General features: G+C 47.8%; 1 protein-coding gene across 3 annotated transcripts in view; it reads left to right on the top strand.

Moving 5' to 3' along the window:
• Positions 1–18,675, top strand: part of LOC100076782 (dual specificity protein phosphatase 22-A-like) — a 75,815-nt gene that overhangs the window by 13,557 nt on the left and 43,583 nt on the right. For 2 of the 3 annotated variants that reach the window (XM_029076172.1, XM_029076174.1), the window contains exon 3: positions 10,616–10,698. In XM_029076172.1, the coding sequence (XP_028932005.1) occupies positions 10,616–10,698 (83 nt within the window). Of the gene's footprint in view, positions 1–4,152; positions 4,181–10,615; positions 10,699–18,675 lie in introns of those variants that run through there. The other variant, XM_029076173.1, reaches the window with a different exon arrangement.

Here is an 18,675-nt window from a genome sequence, read left to right as displayed (position 1 = left end):
GGGCTGGGGGAGAGAGCACCAGAAAGGCAAGGGGGTGAGGTATCGGACAACAGTGACCACATTATTATTGAGCACTGTCATTCATTCATTTATTCAATTGTATTTATTGAGCGTTTACTGTGTGCAGAGCACTATACTAAGTGCTTTGGGGAGTACAGGAGAACAATAAACAGCCATATTCTCTGCCCACGAAGATCTGGCAGTTGGATTGAGGGACTACTTGAACGCTTAGGCCCGGAATAAGCTGGGACTGGCCCGAATGTGACTCTAGTGTAGGAAAAGCCCCTGGATGGACATTCTGTGGGGGTGGGGGCAGGTCTGGTGTCCTCGGGGGGCCAGGCCGAGGAGGAGCTCTGCCATCTGAGAAGCAGCATGGCCATGGGCGTGGGAGTCAGAAGGTCATGGGTTTTAATCCCAGCTCTGCCACTTGTAACCTTGGGCAAATCACTTAATTTCTCTGTGCCTCGGTTCCCTCATCTGTAAAATGGGGATTACGACTGTGAACCCAAGGTGGGACAGGGACTGTGTCTAACCTGATTACCTCACCACTTAGAACAGTGCCTGGATAGTAAGCACTTAACAAATAACCATCATCATCATTATTACTGTTATCAGACACAACAGCCCAGCCCCGCCCTCTGCTGCCTTCTCACTTGTCAATAGCCGCAGCCCAGCCTCTCCCATTAAACTCAGCCCCGAGACCCTGGGCTGTGTCCCTGGCATTATCTTGGTTGGCCGGCTTCCTCCCCTGCCAAAAGCCCTCTCACCTCCAGGACCACCGAGGCGGAAAGGGGCTGGGGTGGGTGACGGGGAGGCGGAGGCCACGTTGTTCTGGCCAGAGATCTTTTATTGCTTGCAGCTCTGCTGATATGAGCTGTGGAGAAGATTGGGAGATAGAAGGGCAACTTGGGAAGGGGAATGTCAGGTACTGAAGGATTTGAAATCAAACGTATCCCCAGATGTGTTTAGAAGGTTTGGCTATCTGTAGGATGAAAATGGAGGCCCCTTTGATTCACTCCTGCTTCACCAGGGACCTCTGATTTCACATCAACTCATTTCTTATTCAAATCACCTCACTGTGGCTTCATTTTTTTCTCCTTTCATCATCATCATCATCATCAATGGTATTTAGTGAGTGCTTACTCTGTGCAGAGCACCTCACTAAGGGCATGGGAGAGTACTTTAAGCTCACTGGGGGCAGGGAATGTGTCATGTTGTACTCTCCCAAGTGCTTAGTATAAAAGTAAGCCTGTCAAAGGGCAGGGACTGTCTCTATCTGTTGCCAATTTGTACATTCCAAGCGCTTAGTACAGTGCTCTGCACATAGTAAGCACTCAATAAATACTATTGAATGAATGAAAGTCCTCAATAAATACGATCGACTGACTGACAATTTGATTAATGGGAGAACTGAGGTCTGGAAAGGTAAAAGATTTGCCCAGGGGCGCTTTGTGTCAATCACAGATTGCCCTTCTTTCGTCTCTCTCCCTCCTATTGACTCTCCTTAGGTCTACCCATGTACCCCCACTGCTTCTTGTCTTGGGCTGGTGTCCAACTTGGAGTCTAGGGGCCAGTTCCTGTCCACCCTGTCCACCAACCCCAGGAAAATCATCATAATCATAATTCTGGTATTTAAGCACTCACCGTATGCCAGTCACTGTAGTAAGTGCTGGGATAGATAACAAGTTACCCAGATGGGACATAGTCCATGTCCCACATTCATTCATTCATTCAGCCATATTTATTGAGCACTTACTGTGAGCAGAGCACTGTACTAAGCGCTTGGTAGAATACAATACACAATCAACAAACACATCCCCTGCCCAGAGGGGGCTCACAGTCTTAATCCCCATTTTACAAATGAGGTAACTGAACCACAAAAAAGCTAAATGACTTGTCCATAGTCACTTAGCTGACAAGTGGCAAAGCCGGGGTTAGAACCCCAGTCCTCCTGACTCCCAGGCCCGTGGTCTATCCACCAGGCCACGCCGCTTCTCTTGACAATCCTCCTGTTCAATTTAAATGGCAATTGGTATTGGAGGGACAGAAGGAAGTTGGAGGGGTTGATGGTTTTGGCCAGTGAATGTGCAAATCCCAATGGTGATTACCTCAGGGAGAAAGCAGCCTCTCAGCTGGATGAGCTGAGTGCCGTGAAAGCGGCTTTCAGTAAAGGTCAGAGAGAGGTGGGCATTGAGTGGGCCGGAATGAAGTTGGCTCTTCTGTAGTGTTCAATTACAGACTTCTTTCCGACTCATTTCTCTTCCCGGTGCTCATTTGTTAAAGTGTCAAATGGCTAGAATCAACACTGCGGGGTTGTTTGAAAAACACAAAGTGATAGAAGGGAGACTAAGCAGTCATTCTGTCATTACAGACACTCAGGTAAGGGGGGGTAGGGAGGGGGTGTTTGTGTGCAAAGGAACAGCGTTCCAGGGGTCCCTTTATGGGGCCAAGAGTCAGTTATCACGCAAAAGCTGCAACCTGTGTTGGGCTAAGGTCCAGATTTTCTATTGTTGTGTAATCTGCCGAACAAGCAGAGCCCAACAAAGCCCTGAAAGGCATAGGAAAATTCCCCCGCAAAGCCCCTCCATAAGCACACACACCTCTCCAAGGGCTGGCCCAGCCTGCCTCAGTTGTGGGAGAGCGAAGTGGGCCAGGCTGGGGAGTTGTGGGGAAGCCCTCTGAGCCCACTGTTAGATAGGGATTGTCTCTATTTGTTGCCAAATTGTACTGTCCAAGCGCTTAGTACAATGCTCTGCACACAGTAAGCTCTCAGTCAATATGATTGAATGAATGAATGCTTACAGAACCTCACTTTTGTGTGGGACTTCTAGGAATGGTGGCCGGGCCCCAGCTCTAATAATAATAATTATGGTACCTGTTACACACTTACTATGTGCCAAGCAAGGTTAGACACAGTCCCTGTCCCACGCGGGGCTCACACTCTTATCCCCATTTTACAGCGGAGAAAACTGAGGTACAGAGAAGTGAAGTGACTTGCTCAAGGTCACACAGCAGACATGTGGCAGTGCTGGGATTTGAACCAGTTCCTTCTGAATCCCAGGCTCATGCTCTATCCAGTGAGCCACACTGCTTCTCCTGAAAAGGGGCTGTGTTGGAGGAGGGAAGAGCATGCAGCTGCCTCAGTTTGGAGGAACTCAGAGTGGCTTGGTTAAAAATCACACAGTCACACACACATACATCGCAAAAGGGAACAGGATGGAAATGAGAGAAAGGTGTGACCAATGTTGCCTCAACGGATAGTCCTTTTTGTTACATGTTTAGCAAAATTGCTTTGGAAAGGCCTTGCAGATTTGTACAGGTCCAGTGTTTGAGAGAAATTAGCCTGGACCCCAGAGAAATCGGACTTCAGACAGACAAGAAAAAAGATAGCCTGAAAATGGGATTCATAGCAAATGTGCTGTACTGCATTCATTCAATCGTATTTATTAAGCACTTACTATGTGCAGAGCACAATGCTAACAATGAACTAACAAGAGAACAGTAAACAGTAACAATCTCTGCCCACAACGAGCTAACAGTCTAGAGGCGGGGAGACAGACATCAATACAAATAAATGACAGATATATAAATAGTGCTGTGGTCGGGGGAGGAGCAAAGGGAGCAAATCAGGGCGACACAGAAGGGAGTGGGAGCTGAGGAAAAGTGGGGCTTAGTCTGGGAAGGCCTCTTGGAGGAGATGTGCCTTCAATAAGGCTTTGAAGAGTGGGGAGTCATAGTCTGTCGGATTTGAGGAGGAAATGCGTTCCAGGCCAGAGGCAGGATGTGGGCCAGGGGTCAGCAGTGAGACAGGCAAGATGGAGGCACAGTGAGAAGGTTAGCACCGGAGGAGTGAAGTATATGGGCTAGGTTGCAGAAGGAGAGAAGCGAGGTGAGGTAATAATAATAATAATAATGTTGGTATTTGTTAAGCGCTTACTATGTGCCAAGCACTGTTCTAAGCGCTGGGGTAGACACAGGGGAATCAGGTTGTCCCATGTGGGGCTCACAGTCTTAATCCCCATTTTACAGATGAGGTAACTGAGGCACAGAGAAGTGAAGTGACTTGCCCACAGTCACACAGCTGACAAGTGGCAGAGCTGGGATTCGAACTCATGACCTCTGACTCCAAAGCCCATGCTCTTTCCACTGAGCGAGGTGATGGAGTGCTTGAAAGCCAATGGTGAGATGTTTTTGTTTGTTACGGAGCTGGATGGACAACCACTGGAGTTTTTTGGGGGAGGTGGGGAGGGCAACATGTTCTGAATGTTTTTGTAGAAAGATGATCCCGGCAGCGGCGTGAAGTATGGATAGGAGTCAGGGGAGTCAGGAGGTTGGGAGGTCAGGGAGGAGGCTGATGCAGTAATCTAGGTGGGATAGGATGAGTGATTGGGCTACTGATTCTCATGGTCATTGCTGAATCACCCCAGCACACGAAAGCTTAGAGAGGGCTGAAGAAAATACTGTGGGCTGTTAAGGTTTTGAGGTTCTCTGCAAGCCAGTGTGAAAATGTGTTTGAAAAATGCACTTTTTAAGTGGGGTACAGAAAGTGCCAGTTTTCCTTTAAAAGCCACGCATGAATGAAGCTTGATCTCTATTGTTTTAGGCACAAAAGAGGCTTTCCATTAGTGGCATCACATGTTTTTACTCTGAAAAAGGCGAAGTTCAGATAGTTCCTCCATTAATTCCCTGGGTTCCAGAGCCCATGGGCCTATTTTCTCACATTGCTCCCAGCCTTACTCATAAGCCATGGACAGGAATGCAGTCTGGTAGGGGAGGAAAGGGCCTTCATTTCCTGATTCTGTAATCAGGGCCCCAGGCTTCTTCAGTTGTACAAATAATCACCCCAAATAGTAAATGGATAAAGAATTCATTCCACTCCTCTCTAGGAGCTGGTGTAAATAATAACGTTTCCCTTTAAAGTTCTTTACCCCATTCCTACTAAAGACTTAGCTTTCCCATCTTCCCACCCGCAATCTCAATTCCCCCCCACTCGCCCTCATTTTTGGGAATCAAGGAGGTGCAGAGATTTTGCAGATGGGAAAACAGAGTCCTAGAACAGTTCGTCATCACAGAAGAGATCTGAGGCAGAACTAGAACTAGAATCCTGCTCTCTTGGATCCCTTCCCACTGTCCTTTCCACCAGATCAGATGGCTTAAATTCATTCATTCAGTTCATTCTATCGTATTTATTGAGTGCTTACTGTGTGCAGAGCATTGTACTCAGCACTTGGAAGAGTACAGTACAGAAATAAACTGATACATTCCCTGTTCTCAATGAGCTTAGAGCTTAGTCTAGACTCCCAAACATTTTTCTCTAACACTGACTCCTTACCTTCTGAACAGTTTGTCATTTCTTTCTGCCTCGGGACATCCCCAGTGGTTAATTTGTGCCAGAACTCAGTCAATTTTCATTTCGTGTTCACATATTTGTTTTGTTTCTCCCATGTAATCGTAAGATTCTTGAGTTTTATTCCTCGCATCTTCCAAAATGATGCTCTGGGAAGATTAGGTCAATCAGTGGTATTTATTGAGTGCTTACTGAATACAGAGCACTGTACTAAGCACTTGGGAGAGTACAAAAGAGTTGGTGGATATGTTCCCTGCCCACAACGAGCTTACGGTCTGCTCAGTAAAAACTGCTGAAAGTGTTGAAGGGGATGGCTAAATCATCTTCTCCCCTTCTGTATTTTTTTCTTTTCATTGAGAAGCCCTTCACCTTCAAATCCTCCTGATGTTTCTCCCAGGGCCTGAAGACAGAGCCCTCCAGTCTGACAAGCTAGAATTGACCTGTTTCAGCCCAGTGCTTGGTTTAAGAGACCCTCAGGCTACCAGATCCTGAGTCAGAGACCATGAAATACTCTAATGCACCATTAAGGGGCTCTGGACATTGCCCTGGGGCATGAACTTTTTACTAAAACTGATGCAAATTTTTTATCCTTATGGTATTTGTTAAGTTCTTACTGTTTGCTAGGTGTTGTACTAAGTTCTGGGATAGATAACAAGCTAATCAGGTTAGACACACTCCATGACCCACATGGGGCTCACCTTCTTAATCTCCATTTTACAGACGAGGTAACTGAGGCACAGGTAACTGAAGTTGTGTGACATTACCAAGGTCACACAGTAGATGAGTGGCAGGGCCAGGATTTGAACCCAGGTTCTTCTGACTCCCAGGCCTGTGCTCTTTCCAGTAGGCCACTCTGCATTCCCATGAGCACAGAGGTGTCTCTACTGTTGACTGGACTCCATTTGACCTTAATTCTCCTTTAGTCTTGGAGACAGAAACTTTTATCTCAGAAAATGGCTCCAGGGATAAGGACCCAGCACAGGAAGGAGACCAGAGTGGAGAGAGAGAAGTGAGATGTAGAGAAAAATCCCACTGGGAATGGAAGTTTTGTGGCTAGTGGGGCCATTTAAGTAGGAAGAGAGCCTTATCTCCTTCCTCCTGCTCCAACTGTACCTGAGTGACCCCTTGTTGCTCACTCCATTTGAGTCCCTTGTCCAGGTTCAGGGCCCCTTTTGGATTCTTGGGACCCCCAGGTTCTAGACCCTGTCTAACAAATACCATTAAAAAGAAAATCTCTGCACTAAGTTTGATCACATCGGGGTCTTAGGATGGTTGCATGGAGAAAAGCATAAGGGGGAGGCTTTGGCCAGTTCAGAGGGTGGGAGGAATGTCTCCTTGCCTGCCTCCTCCATCTCAGCAGTTGCATTTTGGCTGAGACCCTAGTAAGGTTCTTTTTTTATGACATTTGTTAAGCGCTTCCTATGTGCCAGACTCTATACTCAGCGCCAGAGTAGACATAAACTATATGGAGCTCACAGTCTTAATCCCCATTTTACAGTTGAGGTAACTGAGGCCCAGAGAAGTGAAGTAACTCGCCCAAGAATCACCCAGCAGACAAGTGCTGAAGCTGGGTTAGAACCCAGGGCCTCTGACTCCCAGGCCTATACTCTACCCACTGGGTCATGGTCTCTTCTATTTCACTTATTTCATTCAGTAGAATTTATTGAGCACTCATTCTGCCCAGAATCCTGAACCATACTAAGTGCATGGGAAAATTCACTGAAAGCAAAAGACAGTCTATTTTTCAAGTACCCCAAGGACTTCCTCACCATCTTTTTCAGCTTTCCTTCCTGCTTTATGTCTAAATTCCCCTTCCTCCTCTTCTTTCTTGTCTCACATGCCCTGTCTTCCCTTCTTCTGCTTTCCACCATGTTCTGAATGGTGACCACAGAGGAGGGGGTGGAAGACCCCTGAGTTTTATCACTCTTGCAGGAGCAAATGGTGATATGTGCTGATCGATACGAAAATCATTTGAAATCGAAGGCAAATGTTGCCGGCTGCTGTTTGCCAGTATTACTGCAGGCTGTGAGACCTGGGGCAAATCAGAGAAGCAGCATGGTCTAGTGGAAATAACACGGGCCTGGGAGTCAGAGGATGGGTGTTCTGATCCTGGCTCCGCCCAGTGCCTACTATGCGATCTTGGGCAGGGCAGTTCGCTTCTCTGTGCCTCAATTTTCATATTTAAAATGGGGATTAAGACTGGGGGCCTCATGTGGCACAGGGACTGTGTCCAACCTGGGACAAACTCCAGCACTTAAGAATAGCGCTTAGCACATAGTAAGTGCTTAGCAAATACTATTATTATTATTGTTATTATTTAACCCCTTGTGCCTCAATTTTCTCATCTTCGTAATGGGGATACAGTACCTGTATTCTCTCCCCCTTAGATTGTGAGTCCCAAGAGAGACAGGGGCTGTGTCTGATTGTATTATTCCTCTCCCAGTGCTTACCACAGTGCTCAGCCCACGGTCAGCACTTAGCAAATACTATTATTATCGTTATGATGATAATCATCCAGTTTATATGTAAATATGAAAAGTTCTAGGACAGTGAGCACCCCTTTAGACCGTGAGCTCCATGTGTGAGCCCATTATTGGGTAGGGATTGCCTCTATCAGTTGCTAAATTGTACTTTCCAAGCCCTTAGTACAGTGCTCTGCACACAGTAAGTGCTCAGTAAATACGATTGAATGAATGAATGAATGTGGGGCAGGGACCGTATCCTATTTGTTTATATGTCATCTACCCTATCGCTTAATATAGTGCTTGCCACATAGTGAACATTTAAAAAAATTCTACAATTGTTATTATTAGGATGGGACACAGGAACCTCAGTGTGGGAACAGGGGCAGAACTTGTGCCTGGCATTGGGATATTCTGGGAAGGAAAAGTTTAACCTCAGTTCAGATGGCCAGCGGGTAAATTCGGTGTTCCTGCTCTGGTTCTGTGGTCTGGTTCCGAGAGAAGCTCTGTCCTAGGCCCACGTGGGAAGAGAGGGACACATTTAGGAATAATTGTTCTCTTGAGCCTTGAGGGGATCTATCTGTCTCTTCCTGCCAGGCTCTGAGGGACGATAATTCTTCCGAGTTGCTCTGTGAGCCCGTGGAAGTGTGATCTCCCAGGACCAAGAGTTTCCATTTTCTGAAAATCTTGGCCTCGAGAATTGATGTTGTTTGTTCAAGTGAGTTTAATTCCTACTGGCTCCGAGCTGAGGGTCACTGAGTGGCACTCCCCGCTCTATTCAGCAGAGGACACCTTGGGGCTTGGAAGAAAGGTCTGAGTTGCTATCTGCTCAAGTACAACCCCTCGCCCTTACGCGAGAGAGGACAAATCGCATTGGCAAAAGGCCTTGATATCCAGAAAAAGATCCTGCGGAGCTTGCTTTCCCTCCGATGCACCACCTCTAATCACGATCGGAATGAACGGCAGGTTTTCCGTAATTTTCCCCTGACCTCTCTCAAAATAATTCTCTCTGGGATCTGCTGGAGATGGCAGAGATGTGTGAGAGCACAGAAACGAGTAATTCCCTTGGCAGAAGAACAAGGAGGCCAGTGCTAGCTGTGTCTAATTCCCACCAGTATATTTTTTCATTTGTTACGGTGTTCTGTTCACATTAAGTGGTTAATGAATATTATGCTACTACTATTAGCCACCCCATCTCTGAATATTTCCTTCATAACGCAGCACTAATGCAAGGCGATTGACAAGGATGCAGTAGAACAGTAATGTCTGGAGGGAACCGTGATGGGTTGTTGGGAGCCACTCCGATGACTGGAGAAAGAAGACCCAAGACAAGACTAGATTAACCCCCTGGAGGGCTCTGAGGCTAATTGGTTTTGCGGATGCGATGTGTGATTGCCGTGACGTCTCACTGAATGTGATCACTTTTGGAGCCGCCTCCCTGGCGTGGTCTGGTTCTACTCCCCCCGCCAACCCCGAAATTGCTTCCTTCCCCATAGACAAATGTCTTCTTAGATCCTCTGTGACCTCTACTTGTGGGCTTAAGGGAGTTTGCCTGCAGAGTCTGGCCTCTGGCCTGTGTGTGTTTGTATGTGAGTATGTGTGTGCCTACAGGGACCAGTGACAAGATTTTAGGACATGGATTGAGGCTTCTGGGGAAGGAGAATCCCCTTTGCCCTATCCCCACACTGGCTCCCTCAGGTCACATACACACATCTCTCTCTCTCTCTCTCTCTCTCTCTCTCTCTCTCTCTCTCTCTTCTGTGGTATTTGTTAAGCACTTACCCGGTACCGGACACCCATTCTGGCTCCCTTGAGTCACTCTCTCTTTTATTTTTTGGTGATATTTGTTTAGCACTTACTATGTGCCAGTCACTGTACTGAGCGCTGTGGAAGATACAAGCTAATTAAAGCTCACCTCCTCCAAGAGGCCTTCCCAGACTGAGCTTCCCTTTTCCGTCTGCTCCCTCTACCCCACTCTTCACCTCTCCGCAGTTAAACCCTCTTTTCCCCCCTTTCCCTCTGCTCCTCCCCCTCTCCCTTCCCATCCTCTCAGCACTGTACTCGTCCGCTCAACTGTATATATTTTCATTACCCTGTATATTTTGTTAATGAGATGTACATCACCTTGATTCTATTTATTTGCTATTGTTTTAATGAGATGTTCATCCCCTTGATTCTATTTATTGCTATTGTTTTTGTCTGTCCGTCTCCCCCGATTAGACCGTAAGCCCATCAAAGGGAAGGGACTGTCTCTATCTGTTACTGATTTGTACATTCCAAGTGCTTAGTACAGTGCTCTGCACATCGTCAGTGCTCAATAAATGCTATTGAATGAATGAATAATCAAGTTCTTGGTGCTCACAATCTTAATCCCCATTTTACAGATGAGGTAACTGAAGCCCCAAGAAGTGACTTGCCCGAGGTCACCAGCAGACAAGTGGAGGGGGCCAGGGTTAGAACTCAGGTCCTTCTGACCCCCAGGCCCGTGCTCTAACCACTAGGCCATGCCGCTTCTCTGCATTGGAAGACATATTCCCTGCCGTGCCCACGGGGAGCTAGGACTGCAGCCTCCAGATCCTGACCCTGAGAGAGTATGTGTGGAAGAGGGAGAGCGGATTAGAGACTCAGCTCCACTCATGTCTTCCCAAAGCTTCCGCTGGCCACGTATAGTCCAGCTAGCCAGACCCCTGGGGCCTGGAGAATAAGAGATAGATGAACTAATCAGCCCCTGGGCAGTGCCCTGCTTTTGAGAGTCCTGCCCTTCCCACTCTCCAGAGTTCAGCTCCAACCCTTCCTTTGCCCACAGATTCAGAAGACAGAGAGAATCTGGCCAAGAGCAAGGTCACCCACATCCTCTCCGTGCACAACAACGCTCAGCCCGTGTTGGAGGTGAGTAAGGCAGAGCTGGTCCCCATAACCCACGGCAAGCACGGGGTTGGGGAGGAGAGGAGGGAGGGGGCCACCATCCTCTTTTTTATGGTATTTGTTAAGCATCTACTGTGTCAAACACTGTTCTAAGCACTGAGGTTGATAAAAGGTAGTTTGGATAAGGTCTCTGTCCCGAATGGGGCTCACAGTTTAAGTAGGAGAGAGGACAGCTATTCATTCTTTTATTCATTCAATCGTATTTATTGAGTTCTTATTGTGTGCAGAGCACTGTATTAGGCACTTGGGAGAGTACAATGCAATGATAAGCGGATACATTCCTTGCCCTATTTAATCCCCGTTTTATGGTTGAAGAAACTGAGGCACAGAGAAGTTGAGTGACTTGCCCAAGGTCACACAGCAAGCAATTGGCAGAACCAGGATTAGAATTCTGGGCCTGTGCTCTTTCCATTAGGCCAGCCTGCTTCTTGTGGTGTGGTCCAGGGATGCCGCTGGCCCCTGCTCCCAAGCCCGGACTCCTCTAGCAGGATGGCATGAGAAGTCCTAGGAGCCCGAGTCCCCTCTTTTAAGGCCTCACCTGCCCTACTCGGTTCTCTCCTGGAGTGCCTGCCCATTGCTCAGTGAAGGCCAGGGAACCCACGGAGGGGTCACGTCGTTTTTTCCCCACGTACAAGGTTTTAACAAGGAGCCACTTCTCCGCTTTGAACCCCAGAGCTCTTTTTCCAAATCTTGAAGGGAAAGTGGTGATGCAGATGTGGTTTTTTTTTCAGCACGAACCAAGGGCCCTCTGCCGGCGCCGCTCTGAACCAGGGGCTGACGGAGGATGTGTGGCTCATCCCCGACGAACTGTCGGTGGGGAGACAGGATGAATAGGAATATTCATCTTACACGTTTCGAGTGACACGGATTTAGAACATGAAAGGACATACACGTCAGCCTCCGTGGCCTGCATTTATGCACTTAGAGGGATCATAAAGGTTGGATTTGATCAGAATAGTCATTTGAGTGGGATTACTCAAAGAAGGCTTCATGGAGGAGGTAGAGCTTTAACAAATTTTGGAAGGAGGGAAGGGCTGTGGTCTAATAGGAAGCAGCGTGGCCTAGGGGAAAGAGCACTGTCTTTGGAGCCGGGAAACCTGGGTTCTAATGCTGATTCTGCCAATTGTCTGATGTGTGCCCTTGGACAAGTCACTTAACTTCTCTTTGCCTCGGTTACCTCACCGTAAAATGGGGATTAAGACGGTGAGCCCCATATGGGATGCGGATTCTGTCCATACTGATTAGCTTGGATCTACTCCGGAATTTAGTACTGTGCCTAGCACATAGTAAGCACTTAACACATACCATTAAAAAAAAGAGTTAGTAGATACATTCACTACTCATGAGGAACTTTTAGTGTCAGACTGAGGTTCAGAAGGGTGCAGCTTTCTCCTTTCTTTATGTGAAACTCGAAATTCTGTTCATCATTGACCGGAGATCCGCGGACAAGGAGTGTCGTGCCGCACTGGTCCACTAGATGGAAGCAGAGTGCTGCGCCATTTCTGAGCCCTTGGCTCACTTCATTCATTCATTCATCATCATCATCATCATAATAATAATAATGTTGGTATTTGTTAAACGCTTACTATGTGCAGAGCACTGTTCTAAGCGCTGGGGGGGACACAGGGGAATCAGGTTGTCCCACGTGGGGCTCACAGTCTTAATCCCCATTTTACAGATGAGGGAACTGAGGCACAGAGAAGTGAAGTGACTCGCCCACAGTCACACAGCCGACAAGTGGCAGAGCTGGGATTCGAACTCATGAGCCCTGACTCCAAAGCCCGTGCTCTTTCCACTGCGCCACGCTGCTTCTCTATAATAATGTTGGTATTTGTTAAGCGCGTACTATGTGCAGAGCACTCTTCTAAGCGTTGGGGTAGATACAGGGTCATCAGGTTGTCCTACGTGAGGCTCACAGTTAATCCCCCTTTTTACAGCTGAGGTAACTGAGGCAGTCGATTAGACCGTAAGCCCGTCAAACGGCAGGGACTGTCTCTATCTGTTGCCGACTTGTTCATTCCAAGCGCTTAGTACAGTGCTCTGCACATAGTAAGTGCTCAATAAATACTATAAATAAATACTATTGAATGAGGCACAGTGAAGTGAAGTGACTCGCCCACAGACACAGCTGACAAGTGGCAGAGCCGGGAGTCGAACCCATGACCTCTGTCTCCCAAGCCCATACTATTGGTATTTGTTAAGCGCTTCCTATGTGCAGAGCACTGTTCTAAGCGCTGGGGTACATACAGGGTCATCAGGTTGTCCCAAGTGAGGTTCACAGTCTTCATCCCCATTTTCCAGACGAGGGAACTGAGGCCCAGAGAAGTGAAGTGACTCGCCCACAGTCACACAGCTGCCAAGAGGCAGATCCGGGATTCGAACCCATGACCTCTGACTCCCAAGCCCGGGCTCTTTCCACCTAGCCATGCCGCTTCTCTAGTAATAATGTTGGTATTTGTTAAGTGCTTACTATGTGCAGAGCACTGTTCTAAGCGCCCGGGGAGATACAGGTTTTCGGGTTGCCCCACGTGAAGCTCATAGTCTCAATCCCCATTTTACAGATGAGGTCACCGAGGCACAAAGAAGTTAATTGACTTGCCCACAGTCACACAGCTGACAAGTGGGCAGAGCCGGAATTCGAGCCCATGAGCTCTGACTCCCAAGCGTGTGCTCTTTCCACTGAGCCCCGCTGCCATTCATTAAATCGTATTTATTGAGCGCTTACTGAGTGCAAAGCATTGTGCTGAGCGCTCAGGAGAATACAGTACAACAGCCACAGTCCCTGCCGGCAACGAGCTCACGATCACTTCCTTCCCAGGGTCCCGAACACTGCTCTCCCACTTCAGGTAAGGAACCTACGCGGCTCTGGTAGCTAGAACAGGGCCCGGGAGTCAGAGGACCTGGGTTCTAATCCCGGATCCTCCACTTGCTTACTGTGTAACCTTGGGCAAGTCATTTCACTTAGAGAAGCGGCATGGCCTAATGGAAAGAGCACAGCGCCTGGGAGTCAGAAGGACCTGGGTTCTAAGCCCAGCTCCTCCACTTGACTTGCTGTAACTTCACTTCTCTGTACCTCACTTACCTCACATGTAAAATGGGGATTATAAGACTGTGAGCCCCATGTGGGACAGGGACTGTGTCCAACCCGATTAGTTTAGAACACTGCTTGACACATAGTAAGTGCTTAACAAATATTATTATTATTATTATTATTCTCTGGGCCTCAATTACTTCATCTGCAGAATAAGGATTCAATGCCTGTTCTTTCTCCCCCCTTAGGCTGTGAGCCCCGTGAGAGGCAAGGGCCGTGTCTGGCCTGATTTTTTTAATCTGCTCCAGAGCTTAGTGTTTGGCATATAGTAAGTGTTTAATAAATACTATATTATTATTATTATTACCTTCCTCCTGGGACAGGGCTGGAGGGGGTCGGAGAGGGCAGGAAAGAAGGGTGGAAGAAGGGCAGAGGAAGTGGGCTAGTGAAGGCTGGTTCCAGCTAAATGCTCCAGTTCCGATCATTTCCCCATTTTTGTTCAGATCTGGTCTGGAGGACAGTTCTCCCTTAACCCTTAGAGGGCCAAAGCTTGTTCATTCATTCATTCATTCATTCATTCATTCATTCATTCATTCATTCATTCACTCACTCATTCATTCACTCATTCAACAGTAATGGATGAGTGCTAGCAGGGTGCCCAGCACAGAACCAGCGCAGTGTGGATTTCAAAGGAGAAAATGTCATAACCCCTGCCCTAGAAGGATTCATCATCTTGGGGGAGACAGGATGAACCCATACACTTTGCCTAAAGGGACGGACATTCCAAGGGACAGATATATAAGGCACTCAAGAGACCACGTAATAATAATTATGGTATTTAAGCGCTTACTTTGTGTCAGGCACTGTTCTAAGCACTGGGGTGAATACAAGCAAATCGAGTTGGACACAGTCCCTGTCCCACATGGGGCTCACAGTCTCAATCCCCATTTTACAGATGAGGCCACTGAGGCCCAGAGAAGTGAAATGGTTTGCCCGAGGTCTCACAACAGACAAGTAGGGGAGCAGGGATTAGAACCCAGCTCTAGAAAGTGAAGCCCCAGAAGGCATACCTGAAGAGGTGAGAAACAGTATGATCACGGGTTCATTCATTCATTTAGTCATATTTATTGAATGCTTACTGTGTTAGCGCCTTACTCAGAGCTTAATCCAGGAAGTCCTGATGGAGGAGGTGGGTCTTAAGCAAAGTTGTGAAGGAAAGGAGCGGTCTAGTTGATAAAGAAGAGGGAGAGCATTCCTGGCTGGGGGAATTGTGAAAGCGTTTAGGCAGGAGGCGAGAGTAAGCCCGTCAATGGGCAGGGATTGTCTCTAACTGTTGCCGAATTGTACATTCCAAGCGTTTAGTACAGTGCTCTGAACATAGTAAGCGCTCAATAAATACTATTGAATGAATGTGTAACCCTGAGCAGGTTGACTTGGCTGTATGTAGGAGAGAGTTGGAGCAATGGGTCAGTTGGTGGGAAGTCTTCAACCCTGGGGAACTGGACTTTTTGGATTTTTCTTTGGGAGGGGGCTGGTATTTGTTTAAATGTTTTGATATATATATATCTATAATTCTATTTATACTGATGTTATTGATGCCTGTTTACTTGTTTTGATGTATATATATATCTGTAGTTCTATTTATTTATATTGATGCTGTTGATGCCTGTTTACTTGTTTTGATGTCTATCTCTCCCCTTCTAGACTGTGAGCCCATTGTGGGCAGGGATTGCCCCTCTTTGTTGCTGAATTGTACTTTGCAAGCATTTAGTACAGTGCTCTGTACACAGTATGCACCCAATAAATACGATTGAATGAAATGAATAATAATGATGGTACTTGTTAAGCGCTTACTGGTGCCAAGCACTGTTATAAGTGCTGGGGTAGATACAAGGTAATCAGGTTGTTCCACGCGGGGCTCACAGTCTTAATCCCCATTTTACAGATGAGGCAACTGAGGCACAGAGAAGTTAAGTGGCTTGCCCAAAGTCACACAGCTGACAAGTGGCGGAGGTGGGAATAGAACCCACAACCTCTGACTCCCAAGCCAGTGCTCTTTCCACAAAGCCACGCTGCTTCTCTTTGAATTTAAGTTCTAACTACATGCCCGGCACTGTTCTAAGTGCTGGGCTAGATACAAGCTACCCCACACACTCACAGTATTAATCCCCATTTTATTCATTAATTCAATAGTATTTATTGAGCGCTTACTATGTGCAGAGCACTGTACTAAGCACTTGGAATGTACAAATCGGTAACAGATAGAGACAGTCCCTGCCCTTTGACGGGCTTACAGTCTAATCGGGGAAGACGGACAGACAAGAACAATGGCAATAAATAGAATCGAGGGGAAGCATCTCATTAAAACAATAGCCAATAAATAGAATCAGGGTGATGTACATCTCATTGACAAAATAAACAGGGTAATGAAGATATATGCAGTTGAGCGGACGAGTACAGTGCTGAGGGGAGGGGACGGGAGAGGGGGAGGAGCAGAGAGAAAGGGGGGAGAAGAGGGTTTAGCTGTGGAGACGTGAAGGGGGGGTAGAGGGAGCAGAGGGAAAAGGGGAGCTCAGTCTGGGAAGGCCTCTTGGAGGAGGTGAGCTTTAAGTAGGGTTTTGAAGAGGGGAAGAGAATCAGTTTGGCGGAGGTGAGGAGGGAGGGCGTTCCGGGACCGCGGGAGGACGTGGCCCGGGGGTCGACGGCGGGATAGGCGAGAACGGGGGACGGTGAGGAGGTGGGCGGCAGAGGAGCGGAGCGTGCGGGGTGGGCGGTAGAAAGAGAGAAGGGAGGAGAGGTAGGAAGGGGCGAGGTGATGGAGAGCCTTGAAGCCTAGATGAGGTAACTGAGGCCCAGAGAAGTCAAGTGATGTGACTTGCCTAAGGTCACACAGGAGACGAATGGAGGAGCTGGGATTAGAGCCCAGGTCCTTTCGACTCCCAGGCCTGAGCTCTATCCACTAGCCCAAGCTGTAGACTACTCTGCTGGTTGAGGAAGATGGATAAATTCTCATCAGAGTGTGTTCTCCTTACCCCATGGAATCATGGCAAGGGGAAATATATATCTATTTTTTATGATATTTGTTAAGCGCTTACTAAGTGCAGATCACTGTTCTAAGTGCTGGGGTAGATACAGGGTAGGCCTAAGAACCATGGGAGATATTTAAACTGTGAGCTCCTTATGGGACTCGGTCCACGTCTGACCTGATCATCCACCCCAGCGCTTAGTACAGGGCTCGGCACGTAACGCTTTACAAATTCCACCGTTATTACTAATGTAACCTCAGCCAGTGTCAGGTTCTAGGCTGAGCGTTTACTTCCTTCATGGAAGTGAACTGGTGAGTAATCAATCATTCGATGAGTCGTATTTATTAAGCGCTTACTGCGTACAGGGCACTGTAATAAGCACTTGGGAGAGGAAGGTGCCACAGTATAATGGGCACATTCCCTGCCCATGCGATCTTAATAATAATGTTGGTATTTGTTAAGCACTTACTATGTGCAGAGCACTGTTCTAAGCGCTGGGGTAGATATAGGGTAATCAGGTAGTCCCACGTGAGGCTCACAGTCTTCATCCCCATTTTGCAGATGAGGTAACTGAGGCCCAGAGAAGTGAAGTGACTTGCCCACAGTCACACAGCTGACCAGTGGCGGAGCCGGGATTCGAACCCATGACCTCTGACTCTCAAGCCTGGGCTCTTTTCACTGAGCCACGCTGCTTACAGTTTAGAGGGCGAGAGGGACATTAATATAAATAAAATGAATTATGGTTGTGTATCCAAGTGCTGTGGGGCTGATGGGGTGGGTGGTGAATAAAGGGAGCAAGTCAGGGTGACGCAGAAGAGAGTGGGAAAAGAGGAAATGAGGGCTTAGTCAGGGAAGGCCTCTTTGGGGGGACGAAGGCCTCTTGCCTTCAGTACTTTGAAGATACGTGGCTCAGTGGAAAGAGCCCAGTCTTGGGAGTCAGAGGTCATGGGTTCAAATCCTGGCTCCGCCACTGGTCAGCTGTGTGACTGTGGGCAAGTCACTTCACTTCTCTGGGCCTCAGTTACCTCATCTGTAAAATGGGGATGAAGACTGTGAGCCTCACGTGGGACTACCTGATTACCCTATATCTACCCCAGCGCTTAGAACAGGGCTCTGCACATAGTAAGCACTTAACAATAATAAGGACATTATTATACTTTGTGTGCTGCAATAAGCGCTTGGGAGAGCACAACAGAATTGGTAGACACTTTTGCTGCCCGCAGCGAGCTTTCGGTCCCGAGAGGGAGACGGACTTTAAGATGAGTCAATAATTTCTACTGTATAATCTAGAGATGCGTAGGTAAGCCTGTGGGGTTACAGAAGTGCCGTGGGGTTGAAGTGGAAGGATTCCCGATGGAACTTCCCCCTCTAAGTGGAGTCAGCGTCAGGCAGCCCAGAGTCGGCTGAGGAGCGAGATGCATCAGCGGCAGAGTTACTCCACCGAGAAGGAATTCGGAGGTAGCAGGGGGTGTAACCGGGAGTTTCGTTCTGAGCCGTGCCACTGAATGAATCACCTATCGGTGTCCGTTTCCAGAGGACAACGGTTCCAAGCTGTTTGTGTGAATGACTTCCCCGGAGCAGTGGGAACCAGAAAAAAGCCCATTTCCTGTTTCATTTTGCAGCTTGAGATTTCTCCTTTTGGGGGGAGAAAATCAGCTAAGGAAGCTGGAGGCATAGCCCAGCTCCGAGCCCAACAGGGGGCACGCTACCCAAAGGAGACCCTTGTTGCCTAACCAGGATTTGTGACAAAAAACCAAAATAATCCAAAAATTCCAGCCCGAGCGTCTCCAACCCTTTCTCCCGAGGCCTCCCCTTGTCTTCGGTGTTTCAGGCTTTTGTAACTCCGGGCCCGAGACCGGTGTGACACTTGACGCCCTGGCTAGC

The sequence above is a fragment of the Ornithorhynchus anatinus genome, chromosome 11 (assembly GCF_004115215.2).
Source record: "Ornithorhynchus anatinus isolate Pmale09 chromosome 11, mOrnAna1.pri.v4, whole genome shotgun sequence".
NCBI lineage: Eukaryota > Metazoa > Chordata > Mammalia > Monotremata > Ornithorhynchidae > Ornithorhynchus > Ornithorhynchus anatinus.
This window is presented reverse-complemented; position numbering and strand designations above follow the sequence as displayed.